At 39.2% G+C, this 26,943-nt stretch overlaps 1 protein-coding gene across 1 annotated transcript; it reads left to right on the top strand.

Annotated features, from left to right (window-relative positions):
• Positions 1-655: 655 nt before the first annotated feature.
• Positions 656-26,197, top strand: spon2b (spondin 2b, extracellular matrix protein). Its single transcript, XM_069922745.1, has 6 exons — positions 656-875; positions 1,033-1,268; positions 17,416-17,639; positions 19,161-19,352; positions 20,246-20,423; positions 25,424-26,197. The coding sequence occupies exons 1-6, from the start codon at positions 706-708 to the stop codon at positions 25,600-25,602; spliced, it is 1,179 nt and encodes a 392-aa protein (XP_069778846.1). The 5' UTR covers positions 656-705; the 3' UTR covers positions 25,603-26,197.
• Positions 26,198-26,943: the final 746 nt, after the last annotated feature.

Here is a 26,943-nt window from a genome sequence, read left to right as displayed (position 1 = left end):
GCCGCTTCACAATTCCTGACAGTTTCGCCAAAGCGCCCGCGTTAGTAGGGAGGGGCTGGCATGCATACAGGAACGTTTGACAGAACAAACCCAGGTTTACCAATAAATACTTGGTCAACACCAGCATTTCGGTTGTTCAATTTATTTGTCCCATTGTATCTGGGGCAGCGAGAAGAGTTCTTCCGTGATCGGGTTATGCAGCCGTGTAAAGAGCATAGAGTTACAATGAAAAGAAACATCAAAGAAAGGGCAAGCGTGTTGCAGGCGAGTTTCATGGAACTCAAATCATGAGGGCAAGAGAAAGCCAGCGGTCACCAAACTTGCACAAACTCGGACCCTGCAACCCAAAGTTGAGCCAAATTGATGGGATAAACATGCTGATGGCAGAGTTGGTGCTCGAGAGCTGCGCATTGTTTCCTGTCCCAGTCAACGACTGAAACGGTGGAACTTGTTGGGCAGAGACAATTCGCTAGAATCGTGTTTCAAGTTTAAAGGCGGGAACAAACTGCCCCAGAGAGGAAGATGATCGATTGCTGTTGGGTGATTTATGTTTTACAATCTCACGTTTCAACCTATCGTTAGCAAGGAAGGGTGTTTTAGACATGCTAGAGGAAGCAATCAACCATTTTCGTGTCCTGGTGGCGCGCACACGCTGAAATGCGAGGGCGAAGGGTGACGATCATGGTTTGACGAACGAGGGTTCGGATGAAGCCTAAAGACCAGGCGATTTCTGCAGAGGTCCAGTGGCTCTCCTTGTTCAAGACCTGCAGACGCTGGCAGCAAAAGTTCACCAGTACCCGGAGGCTGTGCAGAGAAGCAGAAGCTGCAAAACTGTTCCCCGGCATTTCTGCTCTTCCATCCCTTGCGAAAACAAGGTTAACCTTCTACTTCCTCGCGTCTGTGATTTAATTCCAGTGGGAATGCAGCATTCACGTACGAACGTGATTTAAGACGTGAAATGTAATTGATTGTCGGTAGTTGTAAACATGTACAATAAAAATGCATTAATGGTGCTCTTTTTTGTCCCCGCAGTCCCTCAACGTCTCCCTCAGAAACAATGAGGATGGGTCAAGTTTGGAAAGTTTGGGGCACGCTCTTCGTGGCGCTCCTGGGCTGTGTGCGGTGTCTCCCCGTGGAGGGTTCGCCTCTGTGCACGGCGAAGGGCCGCGCCAAGTACAGCCTGATCTTCACGGGCAAGTGGAGCCGCACTGCCTTCCCCAAGCAGTACCCGCTCTACCGCCCTCCCGCGCAGTGGTCCCCGCTCCTGGGTGAGTGTGCGTCCCGCCAAAGCATCGCTTCGCGCCACAGCTTTGGCTGTGATAAATCAAGGTCGAGTCTGGCTGCTGTAAAAATGAGGTCTTTGCGATGGTCTCGACCGCGTCCAAGAATGAGTTTTAAAGTGACAATAAGATTTCCTTCCTCTGCTTTGGAATGGGTTACAATAGAGATTTTGTTACAGTGGACTGTTGACATTTTGGATCGCCCCTGCTCCCTGGCGGCTTGTTTGCCTTCAACAGTTCCCTCCGGATTTTTAATGTAGGGGCGTTGCTGTCCTCTTCCCCAACTCGAGTCCCTTCTGAAGGCGATGGCTTTCACCCCTTGTCACAATGTGGTGTTTGTGAAGGCAGTCGGGTCCGGGAGTTCCGACCCAATGATGAGCATTGAGCCAAATATTTCAAGACCGGATAAAGTGGCGTTGGAGGAAGCAATTATTTCTTGAATTGTTCATGGCCGCGTGTGCTGAGGTTATAGTAAAATGGTTTTGCATGCTGCCCCAGACAAGATAACTCAACCAGCACGTAGTGCAATAATAGACAAATGTGCCGCAAGTACTGTTAGAATTCAAAGAGTACAGGGTCGAGTGTGAGAAAAACAAAGTGCAGGGTCCATGACAGTTCAAGGGTGTCATAATTTTACTTGCTAGCAGTCCAATTTAAGAGCCTGATAACAGCAAGGGAAAAAAAAAACTTGGAGGCCTATGGTTTCAAGCTGTTTGTTTCTGTATTTATGCTTCTTGTTAACCTGCCTCTCCCCCATCCTTTCACCCCCTTCCCTCTTCACTTGACCATGCTTGATTGCTTCTGTCCCCTCCCTCTCTTCTCCACCTATCACCTCCTGCCTTTTCTTCGGTCCCCCGCTGACATTTTTTCCATTCCTTGACGTAACTCTATCTGTCGCTTCTCCAACAAACTCTGCATCCTATGTCATGTTGTAACCTCCAGCAAAGGCTCAAGCCTGAAATGTCGATTATGTATTTTTACCTTTGCTATATAAACAGCACTGCTGAGTTTCTCCAGCATTGTGTTTTTACTTTAGAAGTATCTTCTGCTTGATTGAAGAGAATATGATCTGGGTGGGATTGGACCTTTAGTTGTCATACCCGTTAGCTTATCGAAACCTTCAAGGCAGTGGCATTTGAGAAAATAACAAAATAAATTGATGAAGGTGGAGTGGAAGATGTGTATATGGATTTTAGTAAGGCATTTGACCAGGTCCCCATGATAGACTCATTCAGAAAGTCATGAGGCGTTGTGAATTCAGAATTGCAGGAAGTAAGTGGATTGCATTCTGCCTTGAGTGGAGTGACAAGTGGAGTTCTGCAGGGATCTGTTCTGGTACCCTGCTCTTTGTGACTTTTATAAATGACCTGGGATAAGAATTAGAAGGATGGTTCAGTAAGTTTGCAGATGACACAAAGGGTGGACGTGTTGTGGATAGTGTAGAATAGTGTTTCTCAATCTTTTTCTTTCCACTCACATACCACTTTAAATAATCCCTATACCATCGGTGCTCTGTGATTAGTAAGGGATTGGTTAAGGTGGTATGTGGGTGGGGAAAAAAAAATTGAAAACCACTGTTTTACCGTGCCTAATTGATTCGTTATGTGCATGGGTTCATAACTCCAAAGGAAATGGGCCAATGACAATTTTTCTCAAGCAAAATATTTCAGTAACATTTGGGTCTAAAGTAATGACTTTCAACCTTCCCACTCACATACCACCTTAAGCAATCCCTTGCTGTAGGTTGCAACATGATATAGGATCCAGAGTTTGGTGGAGAAGCGACAGATAGAGTTCCATCCAGATGTGTGAAGTGATGTATTTTGTAAGGTCAAATTTGAAGGAGAGTACACAGTTAATGACAGGATTCTTAACAGTTTGGAAGAACGGGGGGACCTTGGGGTCTAAATCCATAGAAATCCATAGATCTCTCAGGTTGACTGAACATTGATAGGGTTGTGGCCATCATTAGTAGGGGGATTGTGTTCGAATCGAGAGGTAATGTTTCAGCTCTATAAAACTTTGGTTAGATCACATTTGGAATATTGTGTTCAGTTCTGATTGCCTCATTACAGGAGGGATATGGAAGCTTTAGAGAGGGTGCAGAGATTTACCAGGATGTTGCCTGGATTGAGGAATGTGTCTTAAAGGCAAGGTTAATGGAGCTAGGGCATTTCTCTTTGGAACAAAAAAGGATGAGAGGTAACTTTATAGAGGTCTATGATATTATGAGGGGCATAGATAAGATGTACAGCCAGCATCTTTTTCCCAAGGCAACAGTAGCAAATACCAAAGGACCTCTGTATTAGATGAGAGGAAGAAAGTTTGAGAGATATCGGGGGTGTTTTTTATATACAGAGTGGTGGATGCCTGGAATGTATTACTTGGGTGGTGGTGGAGGATGTACAATAGGAACATTGAAAAAACACTTGGACAGGCACATGGATGCAAGGAAAAATAGAGTTTGATGGGTGTGAGGTAGGGAAGATTTAGATTGTTGAATAGGTGTATATAGGTTGGCACAACATTGTGGGCCAAAGGGTCTGTACTGTGCTGTAATGTTCTATTTGTGGGCTTTGAAGGTCACTGTTTAAAAGGCATAGGTTTGAAGGTCACTGTTTAAAAGGCTGTATTGTATAGTGTGGATGGCACATTCCACAGTCAAGGTGGAAGGAGCAAGTAATTGGAATGGGTTCCATTCAAGGAGGTTTTTAACTTTGCTTTAACTTTATGACCTACTTTCACTTTTCTTCTTTGGCTTGGCTTCGCGGACGAAGATTTATGGAGGGGTAATGTCCACGTCAGCTGCAGGCTTGATGGTGGCTGACAAGTCCGATGCGGGACAGGCAGGCGCGGTTGCAAGGGAAAATTGGTGGGTTGGGGTTGAGTGTTGGGTTTTTCCTCCTTTGTCTTTTGTCAGTGAGATGGGCCCTGCGGTCTTCTTCCAAGGAGATTGCTGCCCGCCGAACTGTGAGGCGCCAAGATGCACGGTTTGAGGCGATATCAGCCCACTGGCGGTGGTCAATGTGGCAGGCACCAAGAACTTTCCTTAGGCAGTCCTTGTACCTCTTCTTTAGTGCACCTCTGTCTCGGTGGCCAGTGGAGAGCTCGCCATATAACACGATCTTGGGAAGGTGATAGTCCTACCCATGACCTACCCAGCGCGGTTTGATCTTCAGCAGCGTGGATTCGATGCTGTCGGCCTCTGCCATCTCGAGTACTTCATGTTGAGGTTCTCCGTCAGCCAGCTCCCCACCATGACTACCAGCCCCCCCACATCTCCATCGGGCACACAAAACTCAAAACGGTCAACCAGTTTACCTATCTCATCTGCACCATTTAATCGGATGCAAGGATCGACAACAAGATAGACAACAGACTGGCCAAGGCAAATAGACTACACAAAAGAGTCTGGAAAAACAACCAACTGAAAAACCTCACAAAGATTAGCGTATACAGAGCTGTTGTCATACCCACACTCCTGTTCGGCTCCGAATCACGGGTCCTCAACCGGCATCACCTACGGCTCCTAGAACGCTTCCACCTACTTTCACTACACTCCCAGGAAATACAGGGACTTATTTTTGGAACATGGGTCTTCAGCACTAAAGCTGGACATTGATTCACAAGATCATAAGAAGAAGCCACCATCTGATCTGTTAAACCTTCTCCGCTACTCAATGAGACCATGGCTGATCGAGCCATGACTTCAGCTGCCTTTCTGCTGGTGGTGAGATTGATTAGAACTGATGGTGATACATTGCTTCTGCCACTTGGTCTGGAGATCCACAATTTTGGCACTGCATTTTGTGGGGCCTTGTGTCATTATTATTGAACGTCTTGAACCTGAGTTGGTTATCAGGCTTGATGTTATCAGCAGAATGAATAATGTGCTGGGTAATTAAGTCATACTTTATAGCAGAATATACTTCCAGCTCCTAGGTCTGTCTAATTCTATGTCATTTAGTAGAGTGCCACAAATATAGTTACAGGTGCTCTGTGAAGGCGAGAAGTGTTGTAACTCAAATACTGTCCGAGATAGAAATATCTGCAAATGGTAAATTTGTGAGAAAAAAGTTACACATTTTGTGAGGCCAAATTTGGAGTATTGTGTGTAGTCTTGGACCCCTAATTACGGGAAAGATATCAATAAAATCGAAAGCCGGCAGAGGAGATTTACTAGGATGTTGCCAGTATTTCAGGAACTGAACTACAGGGAAAGGATAACCAGGTTAGGACTTTATTCCCTCAAGTGTAGAAGAATGATGGGAGATTTGATTGAGGTTTACCCAATTTGAGGGATATACACAGTAAAATGCAAGTAGGTTTAGGTTATATGAGATTTAAAAACCAGAGGACAGGGGTTAAAACTTTGGGGGGGGGGGGGGGAGTTCTTTGCACAGAGTAGAGGAAATATTGAACAAGCTGCCAGCCAAAGTGGTGAATGCAGGCTCATTTCCTCTAATTTCTGCCTGAGGTCTTATTTTGATCTAGAAATTTGACATTTTTTACTTTGTGTGTGAATTGAATTTTTAAAATTGTTCTTTCATTGCTGTTGCATCTCAGTGCATTTAACTGGATTAATTTATCTCAAAAACATGATCTGACAAAAGTTTGTAGTTTTTTTAAAAGTTAGGGTGACACGGTTGGTGTAGCAGTTAACGCAACACCTTTACAGTGCCAGCGATTGGGACTGAGGTTTGAATCCCAGGGTGTCTGTAAGGAGGTGGTATGTTTTCAAAATCTCTCTGTGGGTTTTCCCTGGGGGCTCTGCTTTCCTCCTACCATTTTGAAATGTACTGGAGGTGTAGGATAATTGGGTGACATGGACTCATGGGCTGAAACGGCCTCTTGTCATGCTATATTATTAGGGGTGGCCAAACAGCGTGGAGGAGTCACGTGATGGAGTAGTGGCTGGTAGGAGAATATCAGCCCTCTCCAGAAAAGAAGGAAAAAAGTGAAGAAAAAGCAAAGCCCCAGACACACAAATCACAACAAATAAAAAATAAAGGTGTGGAGAAAATGGCACCTAAGAAAGAAAAAGCCAAAAACAACGGGAAGAAAAGAAGAAAGAAAGGCACTGGAAGAGAAAGATTAAGGCCTTGTCTGCACGAAAAAGCAGGGACCCGCCATGGAAAGAGGAGCCCACTCCCCGAGGTTAGTGGAGACCCATCAGGGTCACAACCTACTGACCGCGGGACTCCAAAAATGGCTCACGGAGCCAAACGTGGGTGCGCAACTGTGCATGCACGATGCACATGACAAGGAGAACACCAACGGGAGGGGGGACCAGCTGCGTAGTGAAACTCCACAACACGAACTGTTGAGAGAGGCCCGACAGCAGGGCTCCCAGCTGGAAGATAAAGAAAGCAATGGGAACGGGAGGGGTGAGAAAGAAAAAAAGGAAGCAAGAGACACAACAGATAGCCAGCTCAGAAGAAGAGGACCAACATCAAGACAGCATGGAAAAATAAATACCCAACAAACTGAGACAAGCAGCTCAACAAGAAAGTCAGAAGAGACACAGATACAAGGAAGAGAAATAGAAGACACAAACCCAAGAGCAGACACAGAAGAAGAAGGAGAACACCAAGCTCTGCACAGAGGAACAGGAGGTAAAATGAATGGACAGTACATAGATTTAAAAAATTTTCAAGAACAGATGAAAACATTAAAAGAATGGCTGACACTAGAATTTAGTGAAATGAAAAGAAAAAATGATAAGTACAGAAGAAAAAGAGTAGAATAGAGCTGGTCATAACAGATGTAGGGAAAAGATTAAAAAAGGTGGAAGAACGTGTAATGGCGGTAGAAATGGAAGTGAATGACTTAAAAAGAAAATTGGAAGAAAGTGTCAAAAAAGTTAAACATAGGAGTTGTTAGCTCAGAAGATGCATATAATGGAAAATTATAGTAAGCGAAACAATATAAAGATAATGGACCTAAAGGAAGATGAAGAAGGCAAGTATATGAAAGAATTTATAAAAGAATGGATCCCAAAAGTCCTGGGAATTCCAGAAATGCAGGAAGGAATGGAAATAGAAAGGGCACACAGAATATTAGCCTTAAAACCACAGTCACAACAAAAACCAAGATCTGTTTTAGTAAAATTTCTGAGATACACGACAAGAGAAAATATATTGGAGAAGGCAATGAATAAAATGAGAGAAGACAAAAAACCACTGGAATACAAAGGTCAAAAAAAAATTTTCTACCAAACATGCGTTTTGAGCTCCTAAAGAAGAGGAAAGAGTTTAACGCAGCAAAATCGATCCTATGGAAGAAAGGCTATAAATTTATGTTAAGATATCCAGTGGTGCTTAAAATAGTTATCCTGGGGCAGCAAAACAAACTGTTCTCAGGTCCGGAGAAAGCATAAGAATTTGCAGAATGCCTGTAAGACAGAAAGAGAGATGAAGAGATGTAGCAAGAACAAAGAATGACAACAAACAAAAGAAGTAAAAATAATGTATTAGTAAGAACTAAAGGAGGGAAGAAAAGGGAAATAAGGGAGAAGGGGAAAAAAGAGGAGGGGTTAAGAAAGTAAAAAGAAAAGGAGAAGGAAAGAGGGGAGCTTTGTTGTAATGTGAAGATAAAAGTCTTTTCTGGAGGGGGTTGGGTGGGAGAGAATAACAGTCACTGCGAAATCAGTTAACATTTGCGAACGGGTTCGCAGTCCAAATGGAGAGGGGAGTTGTGGTTGCCTGGCAAGGGACAAGGGGCAACTGAGAGAGGGGTGGGGGGCACTTGGGGTTAAGGGAATTTTAGATGTGGGAATAGTTGAAATATTTTATGTTTTAGAAATGTTTGTTCAAAAGTGTGTTCAAAAAAAGAAAACTGAGAAATGGAAATGGGGAAAAGGGGAAAGGTAGTGGTGAGGAAGCAGAAATGAGATGTAAACAAAGTATGAAATGGCCATGTTGAACTATATGACTATAAATATTAATGGAATACATAACCAAATCAAAAGGAAGAGGCTATTAAATTTACTGAAAAAAGAAAAAAATAGATATAGCATTCATGCAGTAAACGCATCTAACTGAAGTGGAACACAAGTTATTAAAGAGAGTCTGGGTAGGGCACGTAACGGCAGCATCCTATAACTCAAAAGGCAGAGGTGTAGCTATATTAATCAATAAAAATGTACCAATCAAAGTAGAGGAGGAAATAATAGATCCAGCAGGGAGATACGTAATGTTAAAATGTCAGATATATCCAGAACTCTGGAATTTGGTCAATATATATGCACCCAATGAAGAGGATCAAAAGATTATGCAAGATATTTTTTGAAGATTGTAGATACACAGGGGAATATTTTGATAGGGGACTTTAACCTTAATTTGGATTTAAAGATGGATAAAACTGGACAAAAGACTAGCAGAAAGAACAAAGTAGCCAAATTAAATCAATGCAGGAAATGCAACTTTTGGATATATGGAGGAGGCAACACCAAAAGGAGAAGGAATACTCATATTATTCGAGTAGACATAAAACATACTCAAGGATCGACCTGTTCCTGCTGTCAACTAAAAATAAAGCTAGATTGTTAATTGATGACTCACCCCTGTTATTAGCAATAGAACTGGAGGACATCCCACCAAGAACATATAGATGGAGATTAAACTCCATGCTACTTAAAAGACAGGATTTTAGAGAATTTATTGAGCGCCAAATTAAAATGTACTTTGAAATAAATACGGAATCCGTGAAAGACAAATTAATATTATGGAATGCATCATATCTTCATCAGAGGGCAGATAAAAAGTTATGTAACTAAGATGAAAAAGGACTCCAATCGGGTAATAGAATAGCTGGAAAGGGAAATAGTAAGTACAGGAAAAAGAACTGGCATCAAGGGAAGATACAACAAAAAGAAGAGAATTGGCAGACAAAAAAAATAAAATACGAAACATTACAAACTAATAAGATGGAGAAGAACATAATGAAAATAAAGCAGAAGTATTACGAGCTAGGAAAAAAAAATGCACAAAATACTGGCTTGGCAGTTTAAAACAGAACAAGCTAAAAGAATGGTATTGACATCAAGGAAAAAGGACAAACAAATTATATATAACCCAACAGAGATCAATGAAAACTTTAAGGAATTCTACGAGCAATTATACCAAACTGAGAACGAAGGGAAAGAAGACAAAATAGATGAGTTTCTAGCTAAAATTGAACGACCAAATTCCAAGAGGAGCAACACAAATTGATAAAACCATTTGAAATAGAGGAAATTCAAGATACATTAAAAAAGCTACCAAACAATAAAACGCCTGGGAAGGACGGACTCCCAATAGAATACTATAAAACATTTAAAGAGTTACTAATTCCTCCTCTCCTGGAAGTAATGAACCAGATTGAAGAAACACAAAACATGTCAGATTCATGTAAAACAGCAATAATTACAGTAATACCAAAGACAGGGAAAGATCAACTAACACCAGCATCGTAATATCTCTACTTAACTCAGATTATAAGATAATAGCAAAACTATTAGCAAACAGATTGGCCGACTGTGTACCAAAAATAATAAAACTGGATTTATTAAGAAAAGATGAACAACAGACAATGTCTGTAAATTTATTAATTGAATTCATGCAGTTCAAGGAAATAAGACGCCAACAGTGGCGGTTGCTTTAGACGCAGAGAAAACCTTTTACAGGGTATAATGGAATGATATATTCAAATGATTAGAGGTTCAACCTACCAGATAAATATATTAATTGGATTAAAGCATTATATAAGGGTCCAATGGTGAAGGTGACAGTAAATGGATATATATCGAACCAATTTAAATTAAGCAGGTCAACTAGACAGGGATATCCACTATCTCCCTCACTGTTCGCCTTTGCTATAGAACCATTGGCAGAACTGATAAGAACAGAAAATAAAATAAAAGGGATAAAAATAAAAGAGAAGGAATATAAAATCAGTCCATTTACAGATGACATCATAGTATACTTAACAGAACCAGAATTATCAATAAAAGAAAATAATTACATAAGAAATTGAAGGAATATGGAGAAATATCGGGGTACAAGATCAACACAAATAAAAGTGAAGTGATGCCAATGAATAATGCGGATTGCACAAAGATTAAAAAAGAATCACCGTTAAATGGCAAACACAAGCAATCTGATACCTAGGTATTAGACTAGATAATAATCTAATCCCACTATACAAATTAAATTATCACCATTAATGAAGAAATTACAAGATGACTTAGAACATTGGAAAGATTTACCACTAACAGTGATAGGAAGGGTAAATTGCATTAAAATGAATATCTTCCCAAGGATACAATACCTATTTCAATCATTACCAATTCCCTTAACAGAGAAATTCTTCAATGAGCTAAAGAAAATAATAAGTGAATTCTCATGGAAAGGGGGGAAACCGAGGATAGTGCTAGATAAATTAACAGAATGGTACAAACAAGGTGGTTTGCAGCTACCAAACTTTAAGATTTATTATAGAGCAGCATAATTAAGATATCTATCAGATTTTTATCAAACAAGGGAAAAACCAGATTGGAGCAGGATAGAGCTAGATAAAATAGAGAAGGTACCAGAACATATACTTTATAAATGGGATGAAAAACTGGTGCAATATAGAAGTTCACCAGTATTGCACCATCTGCTCAACATTTGGAAGAAGATTCACATAGAAAGGAAAAGAACAAATGATCAACTACCAAAATTATTATTGATGCAAAATCAACTAATCCCTTTCACAATAGATAACCTTTCCTTCAGGGAATGGGAGAGAAAAGGGATTAAAAGAATAGAAAATTGTTTTTTGGGAAATAATTTATTATCATTTGAACAAATGAAATATGGAATAACTCACGGTACAATGTTTGCATACCACCAACTGAAAACCTAGTTAAGGGACAAATTGGGAAGCAGATTGAGGTTACCAGAAGGAAGCAGCTTTGAATATGTGATTAGAGACACAATGATAATTAAAAGATTTATAACAAACATGTACATCAACTTGCAAGAGAAAGAAAATGATGAAATAAGCTATAAACCCAACAAAAGTGGGAACAAGATTTAAAAATAAAGATAAAAAATGAAAAATGGGAAAAGCTATGCTCTGGATCTATGAGAAATATAATAAACATGAGGTTAAGCATGATACAATATAATTGGTTACACAGGCTATATATCACACCCCAAAAGTTAAATAAATGGGATCCAAAATTATCAGATAGATGTTTTTGCTGTAAGAAGGAAATGGGAACAACAGTACATGCAATTTGGGCATGTGAGAAAGTGAAAAATTTTGGTAAGATCTAAATCAGGTACTAAATAAAATCACAAAAAGCAACATACCAAAAAATCCAGAGATCTTTCTTCTAAGTAATATAAGTAAAGAATTAGGCCTCAAACTGGATGAAGCGCAAAAATGATTTATTATGATAGCCTTAGCTGTAGCAACAAAATGTATAATGTCAACTTAGAAATCAAAAGAGAGCCTGAGAGTACAGCAATGGTACATGGAAATGAATAAATGTTTCCATTGGAAAAAATAACATATAATTTTAAAAATAAAGTCACATTATTTGAACAAATTTGGGAGCCGTACATGGAACATTACAGATGGCCTACCGTGGACCTCCACCCCCTAAAATGATAGAATGAGAAAAAGACGAAATGAACTGACCCAGCGTGTAAAAGTAGATGACACAATTTTCTTGTTTATTTTCATTGTTTAATGGGTTTATTGTATTGTATATGTTGAACGTTTAATGGGTTAGGAGGGGGTGGGAAGGAGGGAGGGAAAGGAGGGGTGAAAAGGGGAGAAAATGACACCGTGTATATTCAAGAGGGAAATATTTGTGTGTATTTTGGTTAATATCGTTCATAGTGTGAAAAATTTAAAAAAATTATAAAATATGCGGCTCGAGGAAAATTCGAATATTCTAGAAATTTCCACCCTGCCCAACTAATTTTGTAAGGTGGAAATCTGATTAAAATATCTCTAATTTTTTGGGTTTTTTTACATATTTGTGTCTTTGTGATTAATGAAACTAATACAAATTAACAGTTTTAAAACTTCATGCATGAATAAATATTATTGCATTTAATATCCATTTCTTAAAATTTATAGAAAATTTTTGTAACAAAATGTGTATGTAACAATAAAAACGTATGTGTGAATTTTGTTCATGTCCTGCGGCTCTCAAGCATCTGAGCTTTATCGTTTTAGCCACCCCTGCTGTATGTCTAAATTATTTTAAAGAAAAGCTTTGAGATTCAGCATAAATAGTGCAATTTAAAAATAAAAATAAAAGTTAAGGAATGAGATGCAACATTTTTCTAGTGCTGTCATTGTAAAAATCATTTGATATACTGGATCATCTGAAACACATTGGAAATGGAAAAGATGGAATATTTCCAACTTTTTATTGTGTATTTAATATGTATATGAATACTTGTATAGATTATGTAGATATGCATAATGAGAATATTGTTACATCAAAGAGCAGCAGGAGTAGAAATTCACCAAGACGGTGTCCTTTTTAATACAATATATTTTTCATAATTACTAATTATATAACATCTTACTTAAATCTACTGTGTGTGTGGTGTGTGTGTGTGTGTGTGTGTGTGTGTGTGTGTGTGTGTGTGTGTGTGTGGCCCCATCCATTTCAGCTTAGGCTCAAAATTCAGTCATAGAAATCCTATGTTGAAACTCAGACTTTTCAAATGATGCTCAGAATTAACCAAACTGCTGAAAACTCTCAAATCCTTGTTGAGTTGCTTGCATAGGGGAAACAAAATGTGTGACTTCCTTGATGCTACTAAATAAAATCCAGGAATGGGTCAGTCAAAATGACCATCATAATGGTCATGATCCAATGTAGGAATTCTCCTATTTCCTTTATCCAGATATGGGTAAATCAAAATGACCATTACAATGGTCATGGTAGTTCAATAATTCCCCTGATAAAGAGAATCAGCAGAATGATCCATTTCACACAATTATTCCACTTCTGTGGTTATCAGATCTGATCAATAATAAAATCTGTCTAAGTGTCCCAAATCACATTACTCATAATCACAAAATTGTCTCTCACCATCTGTTTTTCCTTGAATAAATAACTATTGGGCTTGGTTTTCCTTCTAGAGTTTCACTTTATTTATAATCAATACTTAATGGTGCCACTCCATCTCCCCACAAGCTCTGAATGGTTGCAGCTTGCTCTAATCCTTAACAATGACAGTCACACTAAATTAAATATGAATTTGCAATACCTCCCCAACAAAGAAAATTTTGATCTGTAGGAGCAAAAAGGTAACTGCATCCTACAATGTTTGAAATAATACATTTATTATTGTTACATGAGATAATACTGACAAATATAACATTTCAGCAACATTACAAACTTAACATCTTGAAAGGCAATCGGCAATTACGCTATCTTTGCCTTTAAAATAAGTTATCATTAGACTCCAGTTTATTTTTGTTTTTCATTTTACTCAAAAACACTAAGGAATTATAGTCAGTATACACAAGTGGTCCCTCAGCTGTGCAGATGTAAACTTTGAAATGCTGCAAAGCCAGTACAAGGGACAATAATTCATGGGAGAATAATTCTTCTGATGTTCATTGAATTTCTTGGAGAAGTAAGCCACTGGATGGTCAATATCATCACATCTATTCTTTGGTAATAACACTGCTCCCGCAGCTTCATCACTGGAATCTACTGATTTTTTTAAAAAAATGGCTTTCAAGTCAGATTACATAAGCACAGGCTGGTGACATAAAATGGATTTGTTTGCCAAATGCTTCCTGACAAAGTACTGTCCAAACAAACTTTTCACCCGTTTCAGAACGTTAGTCAAAGAAGGGGTGCTTTGTTTACAGAACTTTCTGTAATACCCTATCATTCCCAAAAAAAACCTCCTATCTGTTTTCTTACCCATGGGAATGGGAAACTCAGAAATAGTCTGAAATTTTGCCTAAACAGGTGCCAACTTGCCCTGACCAACAATATAACCAAGTTAAGTCACAGTACCATGGCCAAAATCACTTTTACCTAAATTAACAGTCAGGTTTGCTTTGGAAAGTTTGTCAAACAATTTGTCTAAATTAGAGAAGTGTGGTTACCAGGTGTCATCAATGTGGTTACCAGGTGTCATCAATCATCAATGTAAAGAACGTTATGCTCTTAACCTTGAATCACAGAATTGATTAATCTTTGGAACATAATCTAACAAATTCAATAGTGCCTCCTCATTAACCCATTCTTCCTTCAATAACACCGAGGGACCTTTAACTTGATGTCCAAACTCCAGCTCAAAAGGGCTAAAGCCTAATGATTCTTGTACAGACTCTTTTAGTGGAAACAAAATCAAATGGACACCCTCATCCGAGTCGTTCTCATTCTCAAAACAATAGGTCCTCATCATGGTGTTGAGAGTTGAATGGAACCACTTGATTCTGGATGATATGCAGATAATGTGATTTGTTTACCTCCCAATTTATAAACTATTTGCTGAAACAGACCTGACATGAAATTACTTTCCTGGTTGGATTGAATCTATTTATGCAAACCAATTAAAGTGAAAAATCTCACAGACGCTCTTGAAACAGCTTTAGTTTTACTATCTTTAAGTGGTACAGCTTCTTGAAACCTGGAGGCTGTACTCATGACAGTTAACAAATACTGATCTTCAGCTTTTGTCTTGGGCAGTGGATCAACACAGTCCACAATGTCTTTAGAAAAGGTTTTGTCAAAATCTAGGAGTCACTGGAGGACTCTGATTATGTTTATGCACAACTTGACAAATATGACATGTCTCGCAAAATATAACACCTTTTCTTAAACTAGGCCAATAGCATTGTTTCATAGTCTTATACATAGTTTTCCACCTAAGGAAGTGCTATGGGATAAAGTTAAAATTTCATCCCTATAAGCTTTAGGAACTACAAATTGGTGAACAACTGCGCATTTTATAATTTCCTCATCAAAGAGAGTCTTATCTCTCACTTCAGTAAAATCAAGATCTCTATTCTGCCCTGCAATAAACTTTTTTGGATAACAACAAATCCTTGCACTTGGGTTTAACACCAGAACTCTGGTCCAATAAAGAAGGATGTAAAGTCTTTGGGAGGTCATTGCAATCTGAGTGCTATTTTGTACTATCACAGATTCTAGTCCCTTTTAATTCAGTCTGCACAGTTCCTTATGCACTGGCAAACTTTTTAGCCATAGCTCAACTTGCTGCTCAGGCTGGATATATATCAGAACCTGACTTTATCTAACCAATGACTGGCTTAGCTGTCAACTGCATTACAGGGACAACTTTACCTCCTACAAAGTCATTTCCTAATAAGAATGAAACCCCTTCCACTAGTAAACTTGATCGATCCCTATTGTAACAGATCTATCAATAAATTCTGATTTCAACATTATTCTGTGTAGAGGTTTTGACTCCATATCACCCCCCCCCCCCAGACCTCAAATCAAATTTCTTTCACCAGTGGCAATCTCATTCCCAAACTCCAAAACACTGTCCAACATGAGTGACAGTATCCAGCCCCAGTAGAATGCAGGAATTCTCCTATTTCCTTTACCCAGATATGGGTCAATAAAAATGACCACTACAATGGTCACGGTGGTTCAATAATTCCCCTGATAAGGAGAATCGGCAGAATTGTCCATTTCACACAGTCATTCCACTTCTGTTTTTTATCAGATTGGATCAATAATGAAATCTGTTTCTTTAAGTGTCCCAATCACATGGCTCATAATCACATAACTCTCTCTCACCATCTGTTTTTCCTTGAATATACAACCATTGTCATTGGTTCTTCTTCCAGAGCATCACTTTTGTTTATAGTCAGTACTTAATGGTGCCACTCTGTCTCATCAAGCTATAAATGGTTACAGCTTGCACTCATCCTTAACAATGACAGTCACAGTAAATTAAATGTGAGCTTTTAATAATATAATAATGCACACATGCACATATGGAGCTCAACACCTGCAGCATATGTAGAGGCAGAAAGATGATCGATGCTTCATCAAAACTTGATTAAGAACTTCATTTTTGATAGGTGCAATCTCAGTTTTGAATTAATTAGTTGCTTAGACCAATGAAGGGAGAAAAAGTGTTGGTATAAAACAGTCATGGTTCATTTTGACATTGCAAGTCGCATAAGAAAATGCAACTGCATGACTCATTGACCCTGTTCTGTTGGTCAATCAGATTTGACTAATCATGTTCATCAAGTCCAATTGCTCAACAAACCACCATATTCTTCATCATGCTACTGTTCAAAATTAATTGAACTCAATCTTGGATGTGCTCAATGTCTAAGCATTCTGTCTCTGGAATAAATATGCAGTTCCCTGCATTAAGACATTTGTCATCATCTTGGTCCTAGATGACTGACCCCTTATCCATGAGCTAAATAATCTCCATGCAGACGATATTGTTCTGTGATAGAAAGTATTCTATTCCAGGGTCAGCAAAAGCACAAAGGCAATTCAGGCTTACAAACTGGAGCAAAAATCTGGGCTGAGGATTGAATGCAATACTGAATGGTTGGAAATACCATCTTGTGGATGTTAAGTTGAGCTCCCATCTGCTCTGAAACAAATGCAAAAGAACCAATGGCGCTATTTAGGAGAGCAAGGCAAGTATTTTGGCCAACCCACATACCTACAACTGTTTTCTTTGTCAGGAAGGTCAAGAAGCAGAGGGTACAGTCTGAAGTGATTAGCAAAGGAATAAAAAATAATGAGGAAAGCAGTTTAGGGCAGTCAGTGGTTAGGATTCTGAAATGCACTGCTGGGAGAATAGTGCAGGTGGGTTCAAGTCTAGTGTTCAAAAGGGAACCAGATAAGTTCTTGATGTGAAATGAGTTGCAGGACTTTGGGGAAAGCATGTGGAAAATTGAATAACTGGATTGGTTTCGCTTGGAGCCAGTACAGGCTTGATGGGTCAAATGGCCTCCTATAATGATAGAAGTGTAGTAAAGGGGACTTCCTTCATGAAATTTCTTTATCTGCACATGGAATTTGGATGTTCACCTTTTTTGGTGTCATGTTTTACTTGCATGAATTATAAAAGAAATGTATTTGAATGAATAATGTTTGTGCTTGTTTTTACAGTGGTCACCCACAGTAGTGATTACCACATGTGGCGGATGGGTGAATATGCCAGCAATGGAATGCGGGAGTTTGTGGAGAAAAGTGAGGCTTGGACGTTAATGCGAGAGGTTGAAGCATCAGGGGAGAAAATCCAAAGTGTCTATGGAGTTTTCTCTGCATTAGCTGTCCCCAGTGGTGTGGAACAGACCTCAACTGAATTTGAGGTGCATGCTAGGCATTCTCTAGTGAGTCTTCACTTAACCATGTAATAAACTTTTTCTTTTAATTTAACTTGTATAATTCCTAAACTTTTTCCCAAAGGCCCCAAATCATCCCATTCCACCTCAACTGACCAGTTCTGAACTCAAGGATTAATGACCTTGATGTGATATTTGACCTTTGGATGAACTTTTGGATCATACATCCATGCCAATCTCAAAATCAACCTCTATGAGATTTGCAGTACCTGAGCTTTTCCTCTGTTTATCGGTTGCTGGAAGTTGTATTCTCAGTTTGAAAGCTTCAGACATTCTGGTCAACCCCTTGTGTTTTATTCTCAATTCAATATTGTCAATTCAGTGCCCCCTAAAATTGCTGACATTGCTCTAATTTCTAACATGGCTTGTTTGTCCATCAGTCCTTGAGTAGCAGTGATTTCTGATTGAACAATCCATGGTTTTAAAATTCTCCTAATTTTCAGATACATTCATGGGCTCTTCCTGTTTGACAGCATTGACCCTTGGTACCATGGCTCTTCAGGGTGTCAGCAGTCCTCCACAGATTGGTTTAGAACATTTGGGAGTTTAATCCTTCCACAGCTGGCTAAGTATTCAGGTGCTTGAGCTCTGTCATCAGAGAACTATCAACCTCGACCCCCACCCTAAAAGAAATGTGCTCCTCTTTCCTCTTTTTCAGTTGCTTTCCATGAGCCAACAATGTGTGGCATGAATCCACTTCAGCGCAATGATGAACTTAGCATGTCCCCAACTCCAATAAGCAGCATGCCCCCAACTCCAATGTTGAACATTGAACAATACAGCACAGTACAGGCCCTTCAGCCCTCGATGCTCTGCCGACCTATATATTCCTTCCTAAAAAAAACTAAACCCTCCTTACCTTATAACCCTCTATTTTTCTTTCATCCATGTGCCTGTTTCAGAGTCTCTAAAATGCCCCCAATGTTTCAGTCTCCACCACCATCCCTGGCAAGGCATTCCAGGCACCCACAACTCTCTGTGTGTATTTAAAAGAAACTTACCCCTGATGTCTCCTCTAAACTTCCCTCCCTTAAATTTGTTAATAGATCCTCTAGTGTTTGCTAATCCTGTCCCCAACTCCAATATGTGGCATGTCCCCAACTCCAATATACAGTAAGCCCACTTCAATACAGCTCAAAGACTCAGTATCTTGTCATCACAGTAAGTTCACTCCAGTACAGTGGTGGACTTTGCAGCTCCTCCTCACTAAAGCACAGCTAGTCCACTCCTTGCTTGTTGCTAATTCCTTATGAACCTGTGCCCCTCTCACACCAGCACCATCTTCGTTTGTTTTTGAAATTGACAATGGGCAAACCAAAACAATGAAAGAAGATAAAAAATAGTTGGCAGGCAGAAGATGTACTTTGATACATCTCAATGGCATCAGAAAATTTTCCCCAAAATACTTGTACCTACAATCTATGTGATCAGCTGTTTGCTTTTTTTTCTGTTTGGCACTTCGTATTACAACAAGAAAAGATTAACCACATTTCTTGTGCTTACTTCCAGATGTCGTTTCTTGCTCGCATTGTGCCAAGTCCGGACTGGTTTGTTGGAACTGACAGTTTTGATCTATGTGAAGGAGATACTTGGAAGGAGCAAGTCTCTGTAGATCTGTACCCCTATGATGCTGGTACAGATAGTGGCTTCACTTTCTCATCTCCAAATTTTGCTACAATTCCCCAAGAGACGATCACCGAGGTAGCTGTACAATGGAAAGTGTCTATTCAAAGTACAATCAGTGAGAATTTTACAGCATGGTATCTACTCTTCTGTTCAAAAGGGTTAATTTGCACTTATTCCTATCAATGCCCTAATAGTTTGGCAGATATAATATTGGACAAATCTCCCTTGCCTCTTGGAAAGTCACTAGCTGTTATGCTCACTGAAATATCCTGGTTGGCTACAGAGTGCCACATGTATTGATGACAGCCTTGACCTTGACTGTGATTCATCTGTGATCATGAATATGGCTGTCAAATGTATCCTGAGGAAAGTTAACTTAGAGGCTCTGAAGGATGGTAGATGTGAATGGCACTGCTCCCTGTCAGATATGGAACGGAGGTAGTGGATGCTTGTGGGTCCACACTGCTTTGTAGATCAGGTACATTTGAAAATACTGGAACCACTCAACAGAGCAGCAAATAGAGAAACTCAGAACGAAGGGCCTCTGATGTGAAACATGAATTGTTTCTCTTTCTCTAGATGCTATCTATCCTACAACTATTTCTTCCCACCATTCAAAACATACAGGGGTGGGGGGGGTGGGGGAGTTAAAAGTCATTTGGGTGTAATTGAGTAGCACAGGCTCATGGGGAAAAATGGCCTGTTACAGTGCTATATTAAAAATAAAAAAAGGGGAAGAATGAGGAGGGGTTATTATGTTATAATTACTTTACATTTAGTGTTTCTTGAGACTTTTGCAAATGAATGTGTTAGAAGAATATCATCTATTAAATCTTCACAATTTCAGTAGCTGGTTGCACATGACCTACTTATTATTTATTAATGCCAACATTTTAGTGATTAAGGTACAACTTTCATTCTTGCCAATAACTTTACTCTTGCCTGTTAAATGTGCTTCCATTATTTAGATAACTTCAAGTTCTCCAAGTCACCCTGCAAACTCTTTCTTCTATCCGAGACTGAAGCAACTGCCTGCAATTGCAAGAGTTTCACTAACTAGGCTCAAGGATAGCCAATTAATTGGGATTTCTACTGTTCAGTCAAACCTTTTTCCCATGGGAAATGAAATAGATGACTCTGTCTCAGGTATGTTACATAATGAAAATTTAAGTGGAAAGTACATGCCTGTAACTTTTTCCTATCTGTGTACCATGAGGATGGCCCAGGCATCCATCTTCAATTATTGTCATCGTCCATAATATTCAATCTGTAACAAGATTATGTAACTCGAATGGGAACGATTCAAATGCTTCTCTGCCTCAGAAAAGTGGCCTACATACTAAAGCCCCCATGCACCCGTGACACATTCTTTTCTCCTTCTGGCCAAGGCTCAAAAATGTGAAATTTCACACCAAGAGGCTGAAAGAAAGTTTGAGGTAAATAACAAATCTGCAGATGCCTGTCTTTAGAACTGTGTACAGAAGTACTGGATAAATTCAGCAGCTCATGTACAAACTATGAAAAGTTAATGATTCAGGCTTGAGCTCTTATTCAGGTGATATTTCTACACTGCAGCCATCAGGCTCCTGAATGAACTCCACAACAGGTTTGTACTAATTGATTTTTTTTCTCCATTTCTAATGGTGCTCTTGTTCTCCTACTTTATAATGCTTATACTGACATTGGAGATAACTGCTTGCAGAAGAACCCTTCTTGCTGTACCAGGTATAATATAACAAATAAATGATACCAAAAGGCAGACACCAGAAGTGGGCCAAATGGCTTCCCTTAGCACTGGGTTATTCTAGGATTTATTTAACCTTTGCACTTCTAATTGTGGTTTCAGTTTCCAGTTACATCCAGTCATAGTTTTCCAGTTTACTTCAATTAATACATCACTACACTAATCAATAACCATTTTAGAACTCATTTTAGTCTGATGTATTTCCAGATTTGAATAAGCAAGATAACTTGGGAAGACCATTTTACTCATCAAGGCTGCCAATTTAGATTTCCTCATTCATGGACTCTTTAAGTCTTCGTACAGGGCGCATAATCCAAGTTTACAGATTTGCTATCTGCATATTTATAGGCTTGGCCCCAGGACCCATTTCAAATATTTTTGATCAACTATATGTCAACGTGCACACATCGAGGAACTAATATCAGTAGTAAAATGTGAAAGGCTGCAGACATCATGGTTGAAATAAAAAACATAATGCTGGAGAAACTCAGCAGGTCAAACAGTGTCCTTTATACAGCAAAGATACATAACCGATGTTTTGGGCTTGAGCCCCTTCATCAAAGGACCATCATATCTTGATGAAGGGCCCAAGCCTGAAAAATTGGTTATATATCTTTATCTTTGCTATTTCAAGTATGGTGTCTGACCTACTGAATTTCTCCAGCATTGTTTTACTTCTATGTGCTAGTTTCCACATACCTGCACCGGATGATGATGTAAAAGCCAATCACTGCATGGATAGGATAGATAATTGGTATCTTTTCCCCAGTGTAGGGGAATTGAGAATGAGAGGGTGCAGGATTAAGGTGAGACTAGAGAAATTTACAGGGGACCTGACAGGTAAATGTTTCCTCAGAGGGTGGTGAGTATCTGAATGAACTGCCAGAGGAAGTGGTGGAATCATAAACAATTATTATTTAAAAGGTATTTGGATTGAAAAGCGGGGAGGAATATAGGCAAATGGGATTAGTGTCGAGAGCATGGAGGGGCAGGACTGAATGGGGCTCATGTCTCTGCAATGTGTCTCCAAGATCATTTCCTTTTAGATATTTAAATATGTTAATCTGTTCATTAACGCATGCTGAAGTTATTAGAACACAATAGGATACAATTCTTTTGGGTTTTTTCGGGAGTGGTGATCGAGAAGATATCAGTGCTTTCTGTAGTTTGGTCCCTGCCCTCTCTGCTCCTTTTCTATTGATCAATTCCCTTCAAGTTCTGCTTATAAATTACATTCTTGATGATATCATTCAAGAGATTATGCTAGTCCCTAGTCTAATACTATTCCTTTGACTTGAAATCAAGATGGTAAACTAGAAGCATACTCTCAACTCAATATCAATTGTCTCAGTCATACAGAGAAAGGCCCCAATGGCTCACAACCATCTTGAATTGAATTGTTTATTTCCACATGTACTGAGATACAGTGGAAAAACTCTGTTTTGCTTGCTATCCAGTCAAGTGAATTTGTACTTGAGTAGAGCAGGCAGTGGAATAATAAAGCAAAAAATGCAGGGAGATGCAGGCACAGTGTTTCTTTTTTCTTAAAAAAAGTATTAGGTCAAGAGAAAAATACTGTTCAAACCATGCAATGGCATCTGTTTTTAAATTTAAATTTTAAATTAAGATGTACAGCACGGTAACATACCATTTCAACCCATGAGCCTGTGCCGCCCAATTTACACCCAATTAACCTACCCCCCCATTACATTTTGAAGGGTGGGAGAAAATAGGAGCGCCTGGGGGAAACCCACACAGACATGGGGAGAATTCCTTATTCCACTTATCAATGAGAGGTCCATTTAAGAGTTTGATAACAACAGGAAAGAAACCATCTGAAACCAAATTGGCAATAGGCTATTCATTTTGGCTCCCAAAAATGAATTTGCTGAAAAAAATCTGTTAACTAAATGGAGGTATCCTGACTGGATGCAAGAAAGTCAGACTAGAATGTGACTAGTGGTGTACCATAGGGATTGGTGTTGGGACCTTTGCTCTTTGTGGTATATATTAGTGACTTGGGTGTGAATAGCTAGGAAAGATAGTGTAAGGCTACAGCAGGGTATAGATCAGATGGAAAGTTGGGTGGAGTGTTGACACATTAAATTTGATCCCAGCAAATGTGACGTGATGCATTTGGGTAAATCGTTAGAGCAGTGGTTCTCAACCTTCTCTTCCCACTCACCTACGACCTTCAACAATCCTTTACTAATCACAGCACTTATGGCATAGAGATTACTTGAAGTGGTAAGTGAGTGGAATGAAAAAAGTTGAGAACCACTACATTAGAGTAGGATATGTAAAGTAAATGGTTGGGCACTAAGGAATATTGATGAACAGAGACTTGGGAATCCAGGTCCATAGTATCCTGAAAGTGGCACACAAGTGAACAGGGTGGTGAATAAAGCATGGGGCATGTTTGCCTTCATAGTTTGAGGGGAAAGAATATAAGTGTTTGGGCACTATGTTGCAAGTTACCTCACACCAATAAGGTCACATGTGGAGTAGTGGGCAAAGTTCTGGTTGCCAATTTGAAAGAAGAATGTGACTGCACTGGAGAAGATGCAGAGGAAACTCACCAGGACTCTGATTGCTGAAATTTAGTTATGGGAAGAGATTAGGTGGTTTGTTTTCCCTGGATAGAAGGTACCAAACATCTCACCCCCAACATCTCTCCTCTTGTTTCCAATCCATGGCAAAGGCATTGAAAATAAGAGGGCAGTGACATAAGAGGGAGTTCTGAGGGGTAATTTACTTTGCTTACAGATGTACTGATTTATCATAGACGTAAAATCAGACAAAATCACTGCATTTAAAAAGGCATTTAAATGACACTTACTAGCAAAGCATGGAAGGTTATGATCCTGATGCAAGGTAAGTGGGATTAGTGAGCAAAAGGTAGGCAGGATGTATTGGGACAAAGGACACAGAAACAGGACTAATAATGTTTTTGTCAAAGAGTGAATTGATGCCATTACCTCGGCTGTCCTAATTGTGCTGCTTTGTTAGACGTGTTGTCCTGTTAATGAGATATTAAACTGAAAATCCATATTCCTTTATTAATTTGTGAAGATCCTTGGCTTCATTGTTTTAAGCGTACAAGTTTGGTTCTAATCACAGTCTGCTAGAGGAACTCAGTGGGTTGAGTAGTATGAATGGGGGGAAAAAAGTAATCGACATTTCGAGCCGAAACATCTGTTCACTGCTGGACCTGCTGGTTTCCTCTGGCAGATTGTGTTTAGCTTCAGGTTCCAGCGTCAGCAGTCTCTTGTGTCTCCAATAAATTCGATCTTTACCTCATTTACTCACTAAGATGCTACAGGTAATTGTTAATCTAAATGAACAGTGTTTTATTCTACAATGTTTTTCTCATCTGCACCTACCACAAATAGACAAATGGACATTTGTACAAGAGGCAGATTTGCTAGAGCCTTGGCCCCAAATTCACAGGGAAATTAATCATGTTCTACCTTTCTTTACGGGTACAGAGCCAACATTATATAAGCTTCAATATAGAACATTGCAGTACAGGGCCTTTGATCATAATGTTAAATTAAATTTAAATTAAATTCAATTTTGAATTTTATTTACAGCACAGTAAAAGCTGATTCCAGCCATTTAAGCCCTTGCTGCTCAAATTCTCCCAATTAACTTCAAACCTTGTATGTTTTGGGTGGTGGGAAGAATCCGGAGCACCTGGAAGAAACCCATGCAGACACAGAGAGAACGTACAAACTCCTTACTGACACCACTGGATCAGAACCCAGGTCACTGGTGCTGTGATAGGATCGTGTTAACTGTTACGCTAACCTTGCAGTTGTGCTGCTCCACAACAAACTAATTTTTCTCTCTCTCTCACACTCATAACCCTCTATTTTTTTCTACATCCATAAACCTATCTAAGAGTCTTTTAAATTGTTCCTATTGTACTAGCCCCCACTACCACACCACCTGGCAGTGCATTCCAGGTGGGGGGAGGGAGGCTGGGGGGAGAAATAAATACCTCTGACATCTTCCTACACTTGCCTTAAACTGATGTTCTCTAATATTTGCTATTGTTGCCTCCGGAAAAAGCTGCTGGCTGTCCATCCTATCAAAGCCCCTCAGAATCTTGTCGACCTCTAAGTCACCTCTCATCCTGTGTATCACTTGATTCCCTGCTTTTGGGATCCTACTGGTTGATTTCTTTTGAATAACTTCTGTAGGAAAATAAAACAATGTGTACCTATTGTTGACGAGTATTGAAAATTAATCTTTGTCATTTTAGCAATTGTTACCAGTCATCAACCTAAAAAAAATGGTTGCCTTTCACTTCAATGCATCCAAAGGTCACATATTCTCCTTGTGATAATATATAATTTTTGCACCAAATAATTGCAACTGATTTATATGTTCATTACAGAGACTCCACTGGATTGTGAAGTTTCCTCGTGGTCTTCTTGGGGTCTGTGCATGGGGAAATGCACAGGGATGGGTATTAAGCACCGCACTCGCTACATCAGATTGAATCCAGCCAATAGCGGTAATCCATGCCCAGTGCTCAAAGAGGAGGAACAATGTGTCCTGCACAACTGTGTGTAGCAGCACCATCCAGTGGTGACAAACCACACTGACAAATCCTCATTGGATTTTTAGGGCTAAATCTTACCAAAGATGGGATCCTCATGCAATACCAATGAATTCAATTAATTGTTAGTTATTCAGGAGTTTAAATGCCAGCTGCAATGACAGCAATTCCATGTTAACACTATATTTATTCCGTCAAGTTTGTCATCCATTAGATGAAAAATTAAGTTTCTCTACATTGTGTATCATCAGTGATTCAGTAAGTGATGTAAGCCTTGATTCAAAACTGTAGTCATGGATACACAGCAGTAAACTAATCTCGAGCAAACTCGTAGATTAGACTGCAGCTTGGAAAACACTTGCAGCCTCTTGCATTATTTATATACTGTGCCCCATTTAAATTTACATGGGCTCCATGCTGCTTTATGGTGTGGAGGGCAATATGAGAATACCTTCCAGAATCTTCATTCATGATGATATTTACGTGAGAAGATCAATGACTGCTTTAGTAATATTCATTTTACTATCTGCATTTAAATACCTGGCAGTTTGATGTGCAGAAGCGGGTCCATACTTCTAAAATGCCTAATGAAACTGAATTGATTTGAAAGCAGGGTTGTTAATATACTTTTTGCTGATGTGTTCTTGTGTAAGATCTTCCTTGTCCTATAAATGTACCAAAAGAATGGGTTTTTAAAAAAAACCATCACTTTTCTTGAACACTTTTCTTGAAGGTTAACGAATAACAGTGCCTTAATTCGTCAAGGAGAGTGATCACATTATCCACCTTCACCACAATTCCCCGAGAAAGCATGTTAATATTAGATGCAAGCATCATGCAACAAATTGCAGTACTGTATCACTTTACTCAATTCTATCTTTTGAGTGGAGTCCAACCAGAATTTTATAAAAATCGATTTGCGCTTGAATTAATTGAATTGTTTCAACCCAGCACATGTCATTTAATGCTAGGAGATTCATATATTTCAATGCAATGTTTAACAGACCCTGTTTTTCATTCTGTGGCTTCTAGAGCCTTTGCCCTCATGAAGTGTTGGTACTAGGATTAATTTCGGATCTTGCATTATCAAACCAAGTTAAAATGTTCAATTTAAAGTTACAATATGGATTTGAAATTGGTTTCATGAGTGTGGCAATGCTTCACCTTTGGGCCTTTCAAATAATAAATTTGAAACCAGCAGCCAACAATTGTTTGGGATACAGTCTTTGGACATTTTTTTTTCGTCAGTATATTGAGAGGTCCACAATTATTGCCCATTCTTGTTGACTTGTTAACAGCCAGAAGTTCATCATGGTGGTATAATTGGAAATCCATTTTGGACAAATTGAGTAAGG

The sequence above is a fragment of the Narcine bancroftii genome, chromosome 3 (genome assembly GCF_036971445.1).
Source record: "Narcine bancroftii isolate sNarBan1 chromosome 3, sNarBan1.hap1, whole genome shotgun sequence".
Taxonomy (NCBI): Eukaryota; Metazoa; Chordata; class Chondrichthyes; order Torpediniformes; family Narcinidae; genus Narcine; species Narcine bancroftii.
The sequence above is the reverse complement of the archived record's forward strand: the minus strand, read 5'-3'. Positions and strand labels throughout refer to the sequence as shown.

Excerpts from the sequence above, each read along its gene's own strand:
- spon2b (XM_069922745.1), top strand. The coding sequence starts at position 706 with ATGAAGCCTAAAGACCAGGCGATTTCTGCAGAGGTCCAGTGGCTCTCC. Across the intron at positions 1,269-17,415 it reads GCAGTGGTCCCCGCTCCTGG|TGGTCACCCACAGTAGTGAT; the intron begins GTGAGTGTGCGT and ends TTGTTTTTACAG. Across the intron at positions 20,424-25,423 it reads AATAGATGACTCTGTCTCAG|AGACTCCACTGGATTGTGAA; the intron begins GTATGTTACATA and ends TGTTCATTACAG.